The sequence below is a fragment of the Thalassophryne amazonica genome, chromosome 15, assembly GCF_902500255.1.
Source record: "Thalassophryne amazonica chromosome 15, fThaAma1.1, whole genome shotgun sequence".
NCBI classification, from domain to species: domain Eukaryota; kingdom Metazoa; phylum Chordata; class Actinopteri; order Batrachoidiformes; family Batrachoididae; genus Thalassophryne; species Thalassophryne amazonica.
Window position 1 is genome coordinate 48,466,110 of NC_047117.1, and position 21,624 is coordinate 48,487,733.

General features: G+C 39.2%; 1 protein-coding gene across 1 annotated transcript in view; it reads left to right on the forward strand.

Moving 5' to 3' along the window:
* Positions 1 to 21,624, forward strand: part of rbm20 (RNA binding motif protein 20) — a 101,825-nt gene that overhangs the window by 62,417 nt on the left and 17,784 nt on the right. Inside the window, exons 7-12 of the mRNA XM_034188647.1 lie at positions 210 to 341; positions 3,217 to 3,296; positions 3,494 to 4,229; positions 4,448 to 4,528; positions 11,085 to 11,649; positions 17,669 to 17,734. Of these exons, the coding sequence (XP_034044538.1) occupies positions 210 to 341; positions 3,217 to 3,296; positions 3,494 to 4,229; positions 4,448 to 4,528; positions 11,085 to 11,649; positions 17,669 to 17,734 (1,660 nt within the window). The remainder of the gene's footprint in view (positions 1 to 209; positions 342 to 3,216; positions 3,297 to 3,493; positions 4,230 to 4,447; positions 4,529 to 11,084; positions 11,650 to 17,668; positions 17,735 to 21,624) is intronic.

Genomic DNA, 21,624 nt, shown 5'->3' on the forward strand with positions numbered 1-21,624 from the left:
TCTCTCTCTCTCTCTCTCTCTCTCTATATATATATATATATATATATATATATATATATATATATATATATATATATATATATATATATATATATGCACACACACCTTGTAATAATGAATTTAAAACATTTGCCTCTCCTGCAGCTCATGTTGTATAACTGTTAGAGGGGAATTATTCAGTAGTTTTCTATTTTCTGTTTGCCCATCAGGCATTTCTGGAGATGGCGCACATTGAAGCAGCTCAGGCCATGGTCCAATACTATCACCTTACTCCGGCTATGATTAACAACCAGAAACTTCTCATACGAATGTCTAAGCGATACAACGAATTACAGCTTAAGGTAAGGCTGAAAACTGAAGTGAATGTCAAATTCAACGGCAGATTGTTCTCATTAGTATGTCAGCAAAATAATAAAATTGAAATTACCAAGTGAAAAAAGTAATCAAATATTTCTTAAACAAAATGAAAAGGCTGAAAAATAAAGTGAATGTCAAATTCAACGGCAGATTGTTCTCATTAGTATGTCAGCAGATAATAAAATTGAAATTTCCAAGTGAAAAAGTAATCAAATATTTCTTAAACAAAATGAAAATGTGGAGCTTAACACAATTCAGTGAAGTCAACAAAAAAGCAGTAATGATCAAGGAATAAACAAATTGTTCTCGTAAAACCATGGACTGGTTTACTGAAAAGAATCCAGTTTAAAGGTCAAGAGTAGTCTTGAATGTTGAGTCTGTAATACTTCTCACTCTTTAATGTAAATTATTCCAGTGCTGGGTTTTGAACTCAGAAGTGTAGATGAGTGAGTGAGTGAGTTAGTCCATCCCAGCCAGCTTGTGTAGACAATAACTCAATAATAACTCAAATATTAATAATAGCTATCATCTAAAAAGAACATATGAGGACAAACTATACTGCATCTGGTGAACTTTGATACCCTATGTCATTCAAGAAAGAATGATTTTGTTTCACCTGCATTACTTGCCACCTGCTAGATAAGATAAGATAAATGTTATTGATCCCACAGCAAGGAAAATCACTAGATGATTGCTGGGTGCTGGATAAATTATCAAAAATTACAAACAATTCTGCTTGAACACACATGTAGTTTGTCTACTGAACACTGAATACACTGTGTGATCATCACTCCACTTTGGCCAGCTAGCAAGTGAGCAACTGCATGGAAGATGTACTCTGCCTAGCCAACAAGCTAGTAACCAAAAGGAGGAACATGATACCCACTACATGTTGGCAAATTTGGGATCAAATATTCAACAGAATGGGAAGGTAAAGCCTGAATTAAAGAATAGATAGAATGTGTGGCTGGGGATGGTGCGAGAAAGATTTATCTGCATTGCATATTACTGATTGATAACTTGAAACACTACTCGGAAATGTCCTAAAACCTATTTCAAACATTGGTCTGGACTCTGGAGTCCGCATCAAAAGGATGACCTTATTCACTGTGCTAAATTGGGCCACAATACATCATCATCAGGTTTGAAACAAATGCTTTGAATTGCCCCTCTGGTGTTGAAACATATATCAAAACACAAATCAATGAACTTGTTTTTTTGTTTGTTTGTTTTTTTCATATTTAAAGGCTGCAGTCAATGCAGGATTTGTATATGCTCTAGCATGTACTTTGCTTGTTTGACCTTGACACTGAAATTTAATTATTCTGGGAGTATCTTTACTTTATGACAACAATTTAATCATGCTCAGTACATTTTGACAGTATGGTATGCAGATGATGTACGAAGTCTATTAGAAAAGAAACCGACCGTTTTAATTTTTAAAAAACTATATGGATTTGATTCATATGTTTTTACGTCAGCCAAGCTTGAACCTTCGTGCGCATGCGTGAGTTTTTCCACGCCTGTTGGTGACATCATTCGCCTGTGAGCATGCCTTGTGGGAGGAGTAGTCCAGCCCCCTCGTCAGATTTTCATTGTCTGAGAAGTTGCTGAGAGACTGGCGCTGTGCTTCATCAAAATTTTTTCGAAAGCTGTGAGGCACATCCGAGTGGATACCATTCGAGAAATTAAGCTGGTTTTCGGTGAAAATTTTAACGGCTGATGAGAGATTTTGGATTGTTTCTATCGCTGTAAGGACTTCCCGCGGAGCAGGACATCGCGCAGAGCTCCTAGGCGACGTCGTCATCCTGTTTCAAGCTGAAAACCTCCAAATTTAAGCCTCTGTTGACCCAGGACGTTGTGAGAGAACAGAGAACTTTCAGAAGAGGTCGGAATCAGCAGTTTATCCGGACATTCCACTGTTAAAGGAGATTTTTTTAATGAAAGACGTGCGGACAGATTGGCGCGTCGGCTCGCAGCCAGCACGGCGCACCCGCCACAGGAAAAACACCTCCGTGTTGATAACCATTTGTAAAATCCAGGCAGCTTTTGGTGGCTTTCAGTTGAGTGAGTATCTGAGAAATTGTTTAACAGCAGGGCATATTCCAACTTGTCCTTAAGGCTTCCAACGGAGGTGTTTTTCCTGTGGCGGGCGCGCCGCACCAGCTGCGAGCCGAAGCGCCAATCCGTCTGCACGTCTTTCATTAAAAAAATCTCCTTTAACAGTGGAATGTCCGGATAAACTGCTGATTCCGACCTCTTCTGAAAGTTCTCTGTTCTCTCACAACGTCCTGGGTCAACAGAGGCTTAAATTTGGAGGTTTTCAGCTTGAAACAGGATGACGACATCGCCTCGGAGCGCTGCGCGACGTCCTGCTCCGCGGGAAGTCCTTACAGCGATAGAAACAATCCAAAATCTCTCATCAGCCGTTAAAATTTTCACCGAAAACCAGCTTAATTTGTTGAATGGTGTCCACTCGGATGTGCCTCACAGTTTTTGAAAAAATTTTGATGAAGCCAGTGCCAGTCTCTCAGCAACTTCTCAGACAAAGGAATTCCGACGAGGGGGCTGGACCACTCCTCCCACAAGGCATGCTCACAGGCGAATGATGTCACCGACAGGCGTGAAAAAACTCTCGCATGCCCACGAGGGTTCAAGCTTGGTTGATGTAATCACACGTGATTCAAATCCATATGGTTTTTAAAAAAAATAAGGTCAGATACTTTTCTAATAGACCTCGTACGTACAGGTTATCATCACCTTATTAGGAACTGAAAGCTTCAAAAGTATATAGATCAGATGTGGAGGATTTTCTAACTTTATAAGCCAAATAGTGACCATAATATTCTTTCCTTAAAGAAACCAGGGAAGGATGTTCAGTCAATAATCCATGACATCACTTCACAGTGGGAAAGGAGTGACGTACAAGAGCCCAACCAGTAAGACAATGTCATACTTCACTTTCAAGCTAAAATTTTTGGTTTTCTTTTTGTGCAACAAAATTGTCAACAAAGCATATTAGAAAACTGTAATGTCAAAATATCTCTGATAATTACTTAATCTGAATTGATGTGGGTTTTCTGGTCTTTAAAATAACAACAGAAACCACAATAAACTGCCACTCATGTTCCTCTAGCTACATGCCAGAGAGAACACGCTCTCGCAGTCCAATCATCCGTTCCCTGAGTCCTCCATCCCACAGTCCCAGCTTTACATCATGCAGCTCAGCCCACAGCCCCCAGGGGGCTCTGGGTCGGTGTCCTGAGAGATGCAACAATTGGCTGGGCCCCCGCCGAGGCTCTTGGGACTGGTCATCACATTTGAGAAGGGGCGAGGATGAAAGGGAGAAGGAAAGGGATGGCCAATGGCGAAATGGGTCCAGCATGGATGAAGATCAGCCCAATGGACGGTTGGGTGACCGTCGGAAGGCGTACCCAAAACCCTTGGATCATATCAGCTCCAGATTAGCAGATGAGCATGGAGGAGGAGGAGGAGGGGGCGGAGGAGGGAGAGGAGGAGGAGAAGGGATAAGAGGCAGTCGAGACCGGCATCCACGGGGTAGTCCTCAGGGTACGTCCTTCAACTCTTACAAAAACATGGAGGATGACTTCTACCTTAAAGAACTGCCATATAAGTCAGAAAAACCACCCCGAGCACCATACCCAAGACACGATACCAAGCACAAGAGAAGGGATGGTGGGGACTACCACAGCAAGTCAAAGCATTCAGAGTTTGAGAAATCAGGGGAACTACTTCACAAAACCCAAGAAGACAAGAGGCAAAGCTCACCAGTCAGAGGGAGGAGCAAAAAGTCCAGTAAGAGGCACAGCACCGTGGAGAAACACCAGAAAGGAAATACTCCTGAAAATACTGTGAGTTCAGATTTGTGCTGTCAATTGACACTAGTGCTGTTTGGATTTCACCCTCTAATTTGTGCTTTGTCTAATTTATAGCACATAGCTGCAATTATTGATATCACTTGATTTCAGAATACCATTTTGAGTCATTTGTGATCCATCTCTAACTGTAACTATATAATTACCAAGATACATTGCACATCTTTGAGCAAATGACTCGCTTTTTTTTTCAGGATTGTCCTTTGAAAGAAAAATCAGCTTTGCCTCAGAATGACAAGAAGCCACAAGAGATGACAGAATGTAATCAAGACACAGTAAGTATGCAAATATCATCACACATTCAAATTCAGACAAAAAAAAATTGTTGTGGATACAAAAAAGGTTTATTTCTCTTGAATTTTCTTCACAAATTTGTTAAAAATCTCTAATAGCAAGCACTTCACCTTTGCCAAGATAATTATCCACTTGGCAGGTGGGAAATGTCAAGATGCTGATTAAACCGCATGATTATTGCAGAGATGTGCGTTACATTGGCAGATTTCACTGTATAGTCATGTGATCAACAATACTGAACTCCACTTTGAAGTTCAAAGAGGTGTTGTGGCCAATATGTTCAACATGTAAATGGAGAAGCTAAAGCCCCTTTCACACCGGGCCAATGTAGAGTTGACGAATGTGTCCTACCGATTACGCTTATGCAGCCCTACATGGCAATATGCTGAGGGATACAAAAGGGTCCGTGAAATGGACACAAAAAAAGAAACACGTTTAATTTCACTGGTATACAAATATTTTAAAGTTGTCTGCTTCACAAATAAGATGTGCTATTTATTATGGATTTTGGCATGTTGAATTCAAATATGACAATAACAATGGCTAATTAGCTACTGCTTCCAAGATATATAAGGTTTTACATTTTACGTCTGCATAATTATATTGTGTTAACAGTAGAGTTTTGATGAAAAATCATAAACATAGGTCTTTTTTATGTTTCTCTGACTGTATAATATTTCCCCCTGTTCTTTTTTTGTAACACTTTAAAAATCAGCAAAAGGGTTATATATTAATCCATAGTAGCACAATAGTAGCATTTCTTAAAACTACAGCCAATCAACAATTCCAACAACATTTTGATTCTCAGTGGCCCAACATTAGTAAAGTTTGACTATTTTTATTTCAGAAGCATTTTGGCTGTAGACCAGTGTTTTTTTCATGGACATTCGGCATAGCGCACTGGATGTGGCACTTTACGCAAGTCTATGCAACACTCCGCTACTGTATGCAAGTCTATGTACCACTGTGCTACTGTACACCGTGCCTCCACAATTGTATGCTACCCTACAACAGTCAAACAACAACAAAAAATCCTTTTAGGTTTTTTATTAGTACATATCTGCATTGCTAAATTGTATTCATACTGATGGACTCTACTGAACTTTGCTGGCAGTGAAGCTTCAAAACCACAGAAGAGGTGGGCCAAAACCACAGAAGAAGAGGCCATTCCTGCGTAATAGATACGCAGCACAATGCAACTCTAACTTGGCCCAGTGTGAAAGGGGCTTAAAGTAGACCTGCACTGAAATAAATGCAGTCAGATCTGTGGACCAAAAATTGACTTATATTTACACATAAGATCCTTCTGAATGTAGTAAAGTACTCGTAAATCTGCAAGCCCAGATCTGTCATTCAACGGAGACCCTCCGCAAAACTGTCATCACATCCTGGACGCTGCCGAGACGTCAGGGAAAAGACCCTATCCCAGCATGCATTGCACGCGCCAACTGTAATTTGTGGATTTACGTCAGTTTGCATCTGCACCTTTTTCTTGTCTTATACGGAAGGATCTACTTTTTTAAAACTTCATATTGTCTTGCGGCACGTTTGGTGAGTACACATTTCTTTTATTTGTGCTTGAAAATTATTTTGGGGGACTTTTTCATACGCCCGTTTGATTGAGTGGTGTCGAATTGAAAATCTACTGTCTTTCACCTCCGGTGTTACCGTCGCGGGGTACGGAGGCAGGAGTCGCAAAGAATTCAAGTCATTAAAAAGATATAAACCTCTCTCAGTGGCCATGGAGCTCTGCGGCTCCGATTACCGAGACATGCGGCGCTGCGGAAAGTCTGTCCTTGCAGTAACAGGTGTCACTGGCCGCTCCGCATCAAAACAATGAGCGTAGTCTCTGGACTTTTGCCAAGTTGGCTGCACCTCCATTCAATAGACAGGGACGTGGTGCCGGCTGCACAGCAGATGCGGGGGCGATGTGAGTGGCCCACTTCTGCGTTTACCGAGCACACAGACTCAGTAAGCGCAGCGGAGGCAGAGAGCGAGGCGTCGGGGAAGAACGTCGCCCACTGTTGATGTCGCTGCTGATCTGAGCATGCAGAGCTGTATCTCACATTCATTGCAGCTTACTTTTGGATGCTGAAATCAGGATGTGTATAACAGTAACATTACTAACAGATAAAATCAATTTCAATGCGGGATCGGACTGAAGACGGGAGCACTCCGTCTTCTGCCAGACGTCACTGCAATGACCCAGATATACAAACAGTTTTCGCTGAGGGCCAAATTTTAGCTGCAAATTTGTCATTTTTAAATGAAGATTTCTCTGCTGAATTACAAATTTGGGCTTGCAGATTTACTTTACTGCATTCATAAGGGTCTTATAAATACATATCAGCTATTTCTTTCTAAGATCTGACCACATTTATTTCAATGCAGGTCTACTTTAAGGAAAATATATTTGGCACATAATAAAAATCAAAGTTTGGAATTCAGCCACAATGAATTAGTACTTTCTATTGCACACTGAATGTGAAATTATACATTTAAAAAATAGAGACCCAGTCTGAAATAACTGGCAGCTACATTCACCTGTTTAAAATACAGTGGATCACAACACCAGATGTGAGTGCATAATGAACTGAGCATTATTGGGCAGGGGTTTGTTAATGATCAGAAAGAACAGCAACACATCTGACATCAGATTGAGTGTAACTCCCGGTTAATTTATCAACTTTAGCCTAATATTGTCAAGAAAGAATAATTGATTACATCTGAAGACTAAAATGTATCAAATTATGTCAGTAGTGCACAGTTCTGCCAGTGTGTACAAAGTAGCACGCACACAACCACATCCTGCGGACTAGCCCGAGGTGTTAAAAATGAGAAATATGTTCTTTTTTTACTGTTTGATCCATATAATGGGAAGTTATTCAAAAAATAATAAGATAAGAACAATTTACCATGAGGACCATATTTTCTAAATATCATACAACCCCAAAGCAGAAAAGTAGTGATGGTATAGAAAAACTGAGATGCTAAAACTTTTACCACTTGTAATGTTGCCATTCTTTCTTACAATAAAAATATGCTTTTGCATTGAGTATACTAAGCAATGAAATCTTCTAGGTGTTGTTTTGACCCATTTTTTTTTTTTTTTTTTTTTTTTTGCAAACATGATAAGTTGGGTAACAGTATGGGGTCATCATTGTTGCATTTTTGGTTGCAAAATTCTCTACACATTCTTTATCGGGGACAGGTCAGGACTCCAGGAAGGCCAGTCCAGTATCCATAGTCTTTTCTTTTGCAGCCATGCCTTTGAAATGTGTGCAGAATGTGGTTTTGCATTCTCTTGTTGAAAAATATATATGGACATCCATTGAAAAGATCTTTTTGTCTTCTTGATGGTAATATATGTTGCTCTATAATGTTAATATACTTTTCTGCATTAATCCTGCCATCACAGAAGTGTAATTATACAACCCTATACCATGACAAATAATGGGTTTTGAACTTGTTCCTGTTCCTAGATGGTCCTTTTTGTCTTTGGGTCAAAACAAATGACATCCATTTCTTCCAAAAAACAATCTGGAATACTGATTTGTCTGACCACAATACATGTTTCCACTGTGTGATGGTCCAACCCAGATGCCTCCAAGCCCAGAGAAGTCAACACCACTTTTGGACAAGGATAACATAATGCTTCTTTGTGCAGTAAAGTTTTAAGTGGCATTTGTGAATGCAAATCCATATTGTTCTGCTTAACAAACGTTGACCAAAATAATCCCTTGCCCACGTGGTTGCATTAGCTATTGATGATTCTTGATGCAGTGCCATCTGAGGGATCTGAGATCATGAGTGTTCACCTTAGGGCCTGGTCACACAGCACCAAAAAAGTTCCAAAGTCACAAATCATTGAGAAAAAAGTGGATGAATGAGCCGGCACGTCTCCCATCACCAAAAAGCCTGTGAGTACAGAGCGCATAAAAGAATGAAACAAAACCAAAACTAAAAAAAGAACAACAAAGCGAATGGTGACCTTGATGCTTTGCAGCTGCAAGAACAAGTTGTCTTGACAACAGGTTTGTCTTCACTACAACAATGTGTGCATGCACATGCAAGTTGCAGCCAGAGACGGCTGCAACGTACGTAAATAGTTAAAGTAGTTGATCAAACATTCTTGGTGCTATTGTTTCAGTATGAAAACGTTGCTTTTCGTCCCACACATGGACGAGTCACGTTCAGCTCGTCAGATCTTTAGTTGTCGATCCTTTCAGATATCGTCAATGTTCGTGCAAGATGTCAGTCTTGGGAGGTTGGGCGAAGTTGGATGACAATCAAACATAACGCTGATGGTACGGGTACTACACAAACAATGAGGAACCGTCAAGACAGAAAGCAAAATGGAATACAGACGAATTGAGGATTTGTTCACATTTTTCAACAGTTTAAAAATTCTGATGAAGCACCAGCTACAGAAACAAAGCTGAAGCACCAGCTACAGAAACGAAGCTGGACCACGATTAAACAATGTTTTCGAAAGTCAACGTAAGTTCAGATTTCTTGTTTCATTTTGGCTTCGGTGTCCTTCGGTGTAGTGCCATGTGACCGGGGCTTTAGTTGTGTGCCCTTTATGTACTGAATTTCCTACAGATTCCTTGAATCACTTAATGATATTATGCACTGTAGAGGCAGAAATATGTAAATCCCTTCCAATCTTTCTTTGAGGAAAATTGTTTCTAAACATTTCTATAATTTTCTCATGCATTTCTTGACAAACTGAAGACCCTTGGCCCATCAGCTCCAAAAAGACTCAGCTTTAGGTGGATAGTGCTTTTGTATCAAGTCATGATTACAATCACCTATTTGAAATATCATCATTAGTTATTTGTTTATTTAGTTTTAGATTGCTCCGTCCCAATGTTTTATTTTATTTTTGAGAATGTGTTGTAGGCCTTAAATGCAGGGATGTATATTTAAAAATGATCAAAAGACTCGGCTTAAGGTGGATAGTGCTTTTGTATCAAGTCATGATTACATTCACCTGTTTGAAATATCATCATTAGTTATTTGTTTATTTAGTTTTAGATTGCACCATCCCAATGTTTTATTTTATTTTTGAGAATGTGTTGTAAGCCTTAAATGCAGGGATGTATATTTAAAAATGATCTGACAAAGCATGAAATTTCCAGGGTTCATATGATCTAAAATAAAAGAATCACTGCACTTTTGTTGTTGTTGCTGTTGTTGTTGTTTTAAATGTGGATTTTCCATACTGTCCCAACTTATTCTGATTTGGGGTTTTACTTCTTGAACCTGACAGACACCACATTACTGCTAATGATTTAACTTATCTAGGACTCACAGAAATCTCAAGAATGAAATATCCCTCCTTTGTCTATGTTGATTGGTGATATGTTGAGCATGAACCCACTGTCTGTCCTTTTAGTGCAGCAGATAACAGAATATTTACAGAGAAATATTTCAAATGGTGAAACAAGCATCAAATTTGGCACAAATTCTCTTTAGACATTACTCTTTAGAAAAACCAGATGGCCCCTTGAATTTTCAATAAGCAGCCAAGTAGGGGTCAATTGAGGAATTACACAGGGGTCAAAATTAATAGATGCTCTAATCAGATTGAAAAATATACTACATTATTTTTCTGATCATAAATATTCCAAAAGGGTATAGTTTGGACTATCTATGACTGAATGCTATGGAGTTATGGGATAAACACCAGGAATGGTGACAAAGCTCAAATTCAGTTTGTACAAGGGTCAAAAGTTAAAGTTGCTCCAACTTTGGTCCACAGTGATGCAAATTGCTGATTGAGCTTATAGGATTAATAAATGGAATAGTTTTGACTCTATTGAATGCTTGGTCAGCAAGTAAAGGTCAATGCTGACGTCCATTGAATTCTATGACACGTCATATGTTATCCCATTACATGATAACTAAGCATGACAAATAGTGCAAACTATTCCTTTTAAAAACCCCATTAACTCAATCAATAATTTGCATTACTTTTACCAAAATTAGCAACTTTAACTTTTGACCCCTGTACATTGACCTTTGTCACCATTCTTGCTGTTTTCACACCATAACTCCATAACATTTAGTCACAGATAGTCCAAACTATACCTTTTTGGAATATTTGTTATCAGACAAATAATGTGGTATCATTTTCAATATGATTTGAGTATCTTTTAATTTTGACCTGCTGTGTACTGTAATTCCTCAATTGAGCTTTACCTGGCTGCCTGTTCAAAAGAGTAATGTATAAGAAGTATGCATGCTAATGTTAGTGCTTGTTTTCAGAAATGAATGATTGTTACAGTTATCTGCTTCACTATTTTAACCAAAAGTAGCACTAACACAGCAGTGAACATTTCTTGCCCTGCAACCTGGTCACCCCCCGTCACGAAAATTTGACTCATTTTCGTGATGGGAGGATGAAAAAAAAGTGAGACTGGGCTGTCTACTGACATAAGCTGCACAGGTTCTATATTTTCTTTATTTCTGGATCTTCTTGCAGCTGTTTTAAAGTTTGAGAAGTTTTACATCTCTTCTCTGTTTCTTAAGAAGGTGGAGTGGGAGAGTGGCAATGATACGGATGGAGAGTGTTGGTATCCCAAAAACATGGAGGAACTGGTTACTGTAGATGAAGTAGGAGAGGAAGATGATTCCATTATTGAGCCAGACCTGCCTGAGCTGGAAGAATACACCACCAAAGAGTCTGGGGAGGAGAATAAAGAACAAAGATCACCACCCACCTCCACCACTGAGGTACAAGAGACATCTGAAGAGAAGTCCCACCAAGCAAAGTCCAAAGAGGAAGCAGAAAACAAAGCAGAACCTCCTTTAACTGACAACCCAGAAAAAGTTTTAAGTGAAACCAGTACTGAAGTAAAAACCCTCAATCCAGTGGATTCAGTGCTGCCAAACACTGATCTCAATGACTTCCCTGGTGAGGAGTTCAAGGCTGCACTGGAGGAGACATGTTTAAAGGATAAAGGACTTGACCGTGTGTCAGTGCAACGGCCAAAGGAAACCCACAGTGGTGTATCAGACGACAAAAAGACACAGGATCTGGTTACTGAAACAATCAGTAATGGAGTACCGCACAAGCACAGCCCTCTTAAAAAAGGTACTTTTCACAACAGTAGAGAATTTTGCAGGAAAGATCACATTAGACCTACGATATGAGGTTTTCCAAAAAAAAAAATGCATGAAGTTGCACAATGCCACTTCCTGCACTCACATGGAAACATGATTACATAATTTAATTTTTATTCTTATGCTTTGATTTTTAGTCCCTCCCCAGATTATGAGGGTAAATATAGGAGTCGTTGGAAAATGCTGGTCCGGGACATACCCAGGAAACCAGCTATCTGTAACGTTGCACCAGCACACATTCAATGACTGATACAGATAAATGTTCTTTTTGCAGTTGCAGTGTCCTTGTTTGCAGCATTTTTTTCTCTCTCTTTACAATGACAGTAAACAGGAAACACTTTGAGAGGGAGAGAGACAGACAGACAGAGAACAGGAGCAAATGCTGGCCTAACCGGGATTGAAGCCTGGGTACATGACAGACCACAACACCTTGTGTTATGTGGCAGCCACTTTGGACACTCAGCTCTCAGCATGTCTGGCATTTGTGCGTCTTCTCATATCACTGACCCCAGACTGGCATCTGTCACTGCACTCAACCAAAAATCATGGTTGATGTTGTGTCTGAATGTATTATACCCGCTGCCGAATTCAGTTTATTCAATTTATTTATACAGCGCTACATCACAACAAAGGCTCTTCACATGACAAAAGTCTAACGAGTAAGGAAAAACTCCCTCTATTGATATTGAGAAAGAAACCTTGAACAGGTCAGAGGGTTGACCCCTCTGCTTACAAGGTTTTTACAAAGTTTTACCAAGCTATATAAAGGGAGAAAAGCAGGGGGCCTAAGACTGACCCCTGTGGAACCCTGTATTTCATGACAACAAGGTTAGCGGTAACGGTATTGTACAGGACACAGTGAGACTGGCTGGTTAGGTAGGATTTTAACCATGCAAGGACATTCCCAGCAATTCCAAAATTAATCTCCAGCTTATCAAGTAGAATATGATTGCAAGCAGAAGGTCATTTACCACTTCAATGAGAGTTGTCTCCATGGAATAGTGTGTTCTAAATACAGACTGCAGTGGCTCAAAGAGATTATTGTCAGTAAGGTGGTCCACGAGCTGCTGTGAAACTACTTTTTCAAGGCTTTGAGTACAAAATGAGCAAAACCAGTGAAATAATATTAAACTCAGTAAATCTAGGCTATGCATCAGTGATGACACCCACCTCAATAACAGGGTGCAGCAGTGGGACTAAGGCATGTTGGGATATATTTAATCTAATATCATCCATCTTCTTTTCTAATCTAAGAAATCTTGGGCTGTAAATGGAGAGCGATTTACAGGTTGTTGTTCCTAAGTATTGCCACCATGTCGAACAGGAGGTTTGAATAATGCTTGTTTTTGTTTATCAAATCAGAGTAGTAGGCCCGTTTTGTAGCCAATAGTGTATGCTTTTAGTCTAGAATAGCCATCGTGCTACACGAGGTGGAATACTTCAAATTTTGAACTACACCATTTTCCCTCTAAACCACTAGACTTATGCTTGAGGCCACATAAGCGACCATGGAACCAAGGCGGGTGTGTGGTTTTAATGTAGGTGGAGCAATCATGTCCAATGTGGGTGTGAACACTGAGTTTAAGTTATCCACAAGGCTACCTACTGAATGACCATGTTACGAAAGTGACACTAAGGTATCAGGTAGTCTGGCTCCAAGTTCAATTGTAGTTGAGGAGTTCATGTGCCACTGTGCTGCTAAATAAGTGTCCTGTCCGAGTGGGCAAGGCAAAGACTGTAAAATGAATGAGTGATCTGAAATGCAAAAGACACAATGTCAGTATTTGAGACGGTGATGCCATGAACAAGGACGAAATCCAGGGTATTTCCACTAATGTGAGTTGAACACTGAATGCTTTGCTGGAATCCTAAAACATCTATAATGTCCATGAATGATTTGCAGACGGGGTCACAAGACTTATTTATATGAATGTTGAAGTCACCAATAATCAGAATGTTATCAGCACAGGTTGCCAAAATAGAGATAAGCTCACCAAATTCATCTAAGAATTCAGAATATGGGCCTGGGGGCCTATATATGGTGACAAAGTAACAAGGATGATTTTTATTCTTCTGACCTTTGCTATACATGGTATCCTTGGCAGAGCAGAAAGTCAATTGTTTACACAAATTATATTTTAGACCCCCAAGAGCCAGTAAGCTAAACCCAGATTTATGAACTAAAGCAACACCTCCACCTTGCTTTGTATCACAAGGAATATGACTAAATGCGTATGCAGGTGGGCAGACTTTGTTTAAGGGGAGGAAAACAGTAGGTTTCAGCTAAGTTTCACATAAACCAATCATATCTAGGTGGTGTTGCATAATTACATCATTTAACAGTGATTTTAAGGATAGTGACCTTATGTTAATGAGACAAACTAAGGACCTCAATAGCGTAGATATTTTTGACTGTTGGGATGTGGGAGTGGTTCAAAAGTAATATATATAAGATGACTAAGATTAGTTTTGGGTTTGTGAAGTTCCACATTGGTTGAAGGTAGCAGACATGGAATATTTGACATTTCAGAAATAGCCAGTGTGGCACCCTCAATTTTTCTGTTATCCAGTGTAGTAATGGGAACTAAATTTGCCAAACATGTCCCTCGATGCTCTTTATGGGTACATCAGTGGAAACAGGCCACAGTCTCAACTTGGAAAACTTCCCTTCCTGGCATATAGACTACACTTTCACCATAGTGGATTTCCTGTGCTAATTTTCCCACTAGGCTAATAGATTCCATATCCACCTTAACAGTAGGCCCGGCAGGTTCTCTTATCACCTGCTCAGTGGCTTGCTGTAGAGTGCAAATGTGACCCTCCCTGTACAACTCTATCTATGTTCGCAAATAAGATGGCAGTGCCTTCCCTAGTAAGGTGAAAGCCATCTGGCATCAGTAAGCCATGGCGACCCCAGAAAGAGGGCCAGTTATCAATAAAACTAAACCTTGCTGTCTACAAAACTGCACTAACCACCTATTCAATGGCATCAGCTTGCTAAACACCTCATCATTACCCCAAGTGGGTGCGGGGACCAGAGACTATTAATCAATACCAACATATCTTTGGTGAGGTCACAAGTCTTCTCTGTATCCATTTTTGTGACCTCCAGTTGCATCTTAATATCATTGGTGCCGACATGAATAACTGTGGCTATGTCTAGTGTCATGTTCCTTTGGCTGACTATTCATGTGCAACGTCAGCACCCTAAGATGAGAGGCAATGTTGGGTTCTCTGGCCCCAGTAGAATACACTTAATGTCAGCTGGCGTCTGTAATCTAACTTTGTGGGTGATAGAATCATTATCACTAATACATGGGGTTTTGGCTTGGTGATGCGGGTAGAAGTCACCTGCATGGTTGAAGGGCTATCAACAGACATATCCAAGGCTGAAAAACGGTTCACAATCAGCAGCAGCGACTGTGAGCCAGGTACCACAATCGGGTACCAAGCCTTTTGGGATTTCTTCCGCCTAACAGTCCTAAAGCCATTGTCTTTTGCTGGTGGAGCTATTGTGCATCAAGAGAAACCTAAATGTGTAGCAAAAGCTAGTGTAAGCTAAGCGCTAACGAAAACCTAACCACTGCTAGGATTCCCACAGGAGTACAATAATAAGCTAAAATTCACAGCTGTTGCAGAAGTGATGCACAGGTAACATAAATAAAAGAAATGATTACAAAAGGAACAATTACAACCTTGTATTAACTGGAAGAGCGCCGTTCAGTCCAGTCACTGAGGAGTCAGTCCCCCCGGGAAAGAGAAGAGAGAGAGATGTGTGTGTTGGTCAATGGAAAAAAAGTGAAAGATTTTTTTTTTTTTGGGGGGGGGGGGGGGGGGGGGGGGGTGTAGATGGTGCCAATGTAAATCCAAGCCCAGGTGCCATCTTTGTCAGGGCGGGATCTGGGTATCATTCCTCAAAACTGGAGTGAGCCAGAGGCAGATAACAATATAGACAAGATAGCATCATCATAAGACCCTTGCTTACGTGGTAATTACAGTGCCTTGCAAAAGTATCCATACTCCTTGGTATTTCACGCATTTTAATTTGTTTATGGCATTTCAAATACAAAAAGTAAATCAGCCTTCTCACTATAAAATTTCTAAAATTATCTGCCTTAGAGTCAAACTGAAAGTAAATCTCTACAACTTGATTTAAATTAATTAAAAATATAAAAGCCAAGATGATGGGTTGCATAAGTAATCAACCCCTTTGGTATAATACCTGTAAATAATCAGTTTAATTGCCAGTTTTCTTCAGACAAGTCAGGGGATGGATACATGAACATTTCCAAGGCACTGAATACAAGTATGTCTTGAACTTTATTTCCATCAGTTATGAAGAAATACAAACAGTATGGCACTCTATGCTAAATCTGCATGGAGTAGACAGTTCTCAAAAGTGAGTGACTGTGCAAGAAGGAGAAGAGTGAGGCAAGCTACCAAGACAACCCAGAAGTTACAGGCTTCTGTGGCTGTGACTGGAGAAATTGTGCATAGTGCATGTTTTGTATTTTGTATCCCCAGTTATACAGCTTCAGGATGAAGTGGTACAGAGGAGGGTTTTCTTTCACCAAAACATTAAATCTAGGCTTTGATCTCAGATGTACCTTCTGGCAAATTGTAGCTGAACTTTAAGGTCTTTTTAGTAAAACCCACTTTATCATGAAGCTGTATAACTGGGGATACAAAATGCAAAACATGTGCTATGCACAATTTCTCCAATTACAGCCACAGAAGCCTGTAACTTTTTCTGGGTTGTCTGGGTGTCTTGGTGGCTTTCCTCACTCTTCTCCTTCTTGCACAGTCACTCAGTTTTTCAGAACTGTCTACTCCACACAGATTTATCATAGAGTGCCATACTGTTTGCATTTCTTCATAACTGATATAACTGACATATTCAGTGACTTGGAAATGTTCATGTATCCATCCCCTGACTTGTCTGAAGAAAATTGGCAAACAAATTGGTTATTTACAGGTATTATACCAAAGGGGCTCATTACTTATGCAACCCATCATCTTGGCTTTTATATTTTTTAATTAAATTATATCAAGTTGTAGAGATTTACTTTCACTTTGAGACTAAGAAAGATAATTTTAGAAATTTTTATGTTGAGATGCCTGATTTACTTTTTGTATTTGAAACGCCATAAACAAATTAAAATGCGTGAAAAACCAAGGGGCTGAATACTTTTGCAAGCCACTGTATGTGCTGGTAATGGGTTTGTCATGTACGTATGTATCACTGCAGGTACTTCAGGCAAATACCATTATGATGGTGAACTATAAGAATTTAGGCATGTTGACTGGGTATTTTATATATTATAAGGCATATGTTGGTCTGCTGCTGCTTCTTCACTTTCAGACAATTTTAAGGTTAATCAATCTTGGGATAACAAACGGACAATAAATAATGGTTGTTTGCAATAATAATTTTTTTTTTTTTTTTTTACCTCATATCCAACTTCATTTGTTGATCTTTTCAGACCTGTTATCGTTTGTCCTTTGAGGCATCCTTCCGAACAGTTGTCCAGTGGATACTTTGCATTGCTATGTGATATTTCATATCTCTCAAATGTTTCATATTTCTTTCAACATTTTAAACATTCCTTAATCACATTTATAGGCACCCCTGAGTTTAATTTGTGAATTTGCTGTTAGTGTTCTCATACCTCTCAAGTATAGTAATCCTCTTTTCCTCAGGAAAATCCAACTTTGTTCTTCAGTTTCAGCCATGAATAATCCTTGGAATTGTTCTTTTTTTCTTTATGTATAGCAAATGATTTATCTAGGATGTTATAGAATGGACACAACAACTTACTGCTGTTGTCACAGAATGTTCTAACAAGTTATAACAACAAGAATACAAACATACATTGTAATTTTTATTATGCATTCTTTACAAAGTAGCATTCGGAATTAAGCCATGTCTGAATTTTATTATTATTATTATATATATATATATATATATATATATGTATGCTCTTTTATAGAAATTGATGCCCCATCACCATCTCTTGAGACAGTGAATGCTGTCAGTGAACACAGTATCCCACTGGGTAAGCCACCATATATCCATTATACACACACACACACATATATACACTGAACACCCATAACATTGTGACCACTGACAGGTGAAGTGAATCAAATGGATAATCTCATCACAGTGGCCCCTCTCAGTGGTTGAGATATACGTATTTGTCAGTATGTTAACATTTTGTCCTCAAAGATGTTGTGTTGCAATCAGGAAAAATGGGGACATATAAAGATTTGAGTGATTTTGAAAAGGGCCAAATTGTGACAGCTAGGTGACTGGGCCAGCGCATCTCCAAAACTCCACATCTTGTGGGATGCTCCCCGTCTATAGTGGCCAGTATCTACCAAAAGTGGTAGAACAAAGTAAACCAGTGAACACTCCAGCATATGGAGGGTACACCTTGCATTTTACAGGAATTGAATGATCTGCTGCAAATGTCTTAGTGCCAGATAATACAACACACCTTCAGAGGTTTAGTGGAGTCTACACCTTGATGGGTCCGAACTGTCTTGGTGTTAAAAGGGGGACCTATTAGGTAGGTGGTCATAATCTTATGGGTCATTGGTGTAAATGGCATGAAAGAAGCATGTCTGCATTTACAACCTAATTTGACCGTCTAATTTTGAGAGGCAAACTATTTATTAATTTTGCTGTGTTCACTTCATCAAAAACAAATGTGATGTTTGCATGCTCACAGAATATTTGAAAAAAAAAAAGAGTAGTAGGTTTCTAACTCAGTTTATCTTACACTCACCTAATATAAATACAAGTAAATCAGTAAAGATAAATATACAAATAATGAACATTTATGAGTGAATTGTCATAAATAAACCATGGAGAGTACAAATTGAATTTCCATACTGGATTGGTTGAGGCCCAGGTTAACACTGACTGCCACGGTGCCGTTGCCCAACAGAGTGCCAGCAGAATTTGGGCTACTGCTGGGCAAAGAAGGAGAAGAAGACAAGGAAAATATGTCATGAGACAGTGGAAGAAGAAGAAAATTATAAAGGTAGACATATTGTGAATGCAAGAGACCAAGTGGAAGGGAAGTAGACCAGGAGCATCGGCGGTGGGTTCAAGTTATGGTATCATGGTGAAAATGGGAAGAGAAATAATGTTGGGGTCATTTTAAAGGAAGAGTATGTTAAGAGTGTGTTGGAGGTTAAGCGAGTGTCTGATAGGGTGCTGAGTGTGAAATTGGAATTGAAGGGATGATTATGAATATCATCAGTGCATATGCCCTACAAATAGGTTGTGAGCCAAAGGAGAAAGATTTCTGGAGTGAGTTAGATGAGGTGGTGGAGAGTGTGCCCAAGCATGAAAGAGTGGTGATAGGAGCGAACTTCAATGGGCATGTTAATGAAGGAAACAGGTGATGAGGAAGTAATGGGTAGATCTGGTATCAAGGACAGGAATGTGGAAGGGAGATAATAGTTGATTTTGCAAAAACTCCAAGTAGTGTAGGTTCAGTGAGTTCTCTGGTAGTTCCACCAATTTTAGGCTGCATTAGCTCTATACCTACTTACTCCAATTTAATTAAGGGTCACGGGGAACCTATCCCAGCAGTCATAGGGTGTGAGACGGGGTACATCTTGGACAGGACACCAGTCTGTCACAGGTTCACATATAGACAAACAAACACATTCACACCTGCACGCACACCTACAGACAATTTTAAAGTTTACAGTTCACGTAACCTGCATGTCTTTGGATGTTTGAGGAAGCCGGAGCACCCGGAGAGAACCCACACAAACACTGGGAGAACATGCAAACTCCACACAGAAACGGTGGGAAGCGAACCCAAGACCTTCTTGCTGCGAGGCATCAGTGCTAACCACAAAGGCACCATGCTACATAAGATAATCAACATTATCAGTACTAATTTCTCTTGACTTTTCCCTTTTTGCTTGGGGTCACCACAGTCTGATATGGAACCGCATGTTGATTTGGCACAGGTTTTACACAGAATGTTCTTCCTGGTGCAAATCCAAAATTTCTCCTCCAGATGGACAATATTTAATCATTGATGCAGGTTCAGAGAGTGTTGGATCTATGGTCTTCCTCCTAAACATATGGTGCTATCATTTACACCATTAATAAGTGTACTGACAACCTGCTGCATTAGCACTCTAATTCACTGGAATGACCGGATCACTTGTTGGCCTATTTCAGTGAGCTAGTTGTGAAATGCACCCTTGAGAGATGTGTATTTATATTATCATTAGTGGTGGAATGACACAGCCAACCACAGTGTTTGACCTGCTGCACTGAGCTCTATGTCAGCTCTGGCACAGTAAAGAAACAGTAGTTGTGATGTATTGTATGTGTGTATGTACTGTATTTACACAGAAACATGCAGTGCACCCAAAAAAAACATACAGAACAGCCTTTATTACATCCACCAAGGATGTAATAAAATCATCGGCATATTTTTTTGTCTGTCTGTGTTTTAGCAGGAATGCGTCAAAACTACTTCACGGATTTTCACCAAATTTTCACCGCAGATACATATTAAGCCATAGAAGACTCCATTAAATTTGGGAGGTGATCCAGATCAGGATTCTGGATCAAGATTTCACTTTATTTAGGCTTTGAAGGATTACGGCAAAACTACGTCACAGATTCTCATAATATTTGCACCACAGATACACTGAAAAAAAGAGAATGTTTGAACCAACTTAAAAAAGTGTTACAATTTGTAAAAAACCTGAATGAATTAAGTTGTTTGAAGTTAAGTTTGTAAGTTACAGTTGATTTAACTTTCAGCTTAATTCATTCAGGTTTTTACAAATTGTAACACTTTTTTAAGTTGGTTCAAACATTTTCTTTTTTCAGTGATGATATTAGGCCATGGAAGACGCCACTCAATTTTGGAGGTGATCCAGGATCAGGATTTCAATTTGTACGCTTCACTTTGTCGGATTTTGAGGATTACGTCAAAACTACTAAACGGATTTTCACATACAAAATATTTCTGCTTAATTCCAAGTGGTTTTTAGATACAATTTTTTTAATAAGGGTACCCACATTTTCACTCGCGACGCATTTTGAGCTTTTTTTTTTTTTTTTTTCATTTTTAAAAGGTATTATCTCACCTAAAAATGCAGATATAAAGCTCAAATTTGGAATACACCCTATTTGGGCACCCCGGATACAGTAGTAAATTTCAAAAATGTGATACAGAGCTAATTTTTAATTCTGTAGCATCACAAAAATGGCAGTTTGTCCATTCTCGCAAAAAATTACAAGATTTCAAAGAGCTGTACTAGTGATTCAATGATAGTGAAGTGATTCAATGGATAATCTTCATATTGCAGAATACACATATCTGGGGTACTAGTTATATGTGTGTAAAACATTGTGGTCATAACTTGAAGGGTTGAACCTTGAATTATTGAGTCTTGAAATTCGAACATGATCGTAAATGTCCCCAGTCTTTTTATGATTTGACCATGTGGGCAAGTGCTCAGCCACTTCATAATTTTTTTTTTTTTTTTTGTGGAGAGCATATTAATATACCAAGTTTATGTCAATTTTTTTTAGCTTGCTCAAATGCCTTCATAGTGAAAAAATTTGCAAAGTAGGGTACCATAACATGGCACGAACCAATTTTGAACCTGTATTTGTATATTCAGAAAGCAACATATCAGCTCTGTATGGAAGCATAAAGCTCAAATTTGGTATTTACAATATTTGGCACCCCAACATAATGGATCAACTTTGAAAGACAGATTACTGATCTTATTTTTCTTTCGTGGCATCATAAAATTAGCAGTTCAGTCACCACTCCAATTTTGAAGAGCTATACTCCGAGAGTAAATTGAGAGAATTTTGATATTTCAGAATTTACTTTCTCTATGTAAAATATATTTATGCTTAAGAACTGCATAAGCTGTAATTAATTAC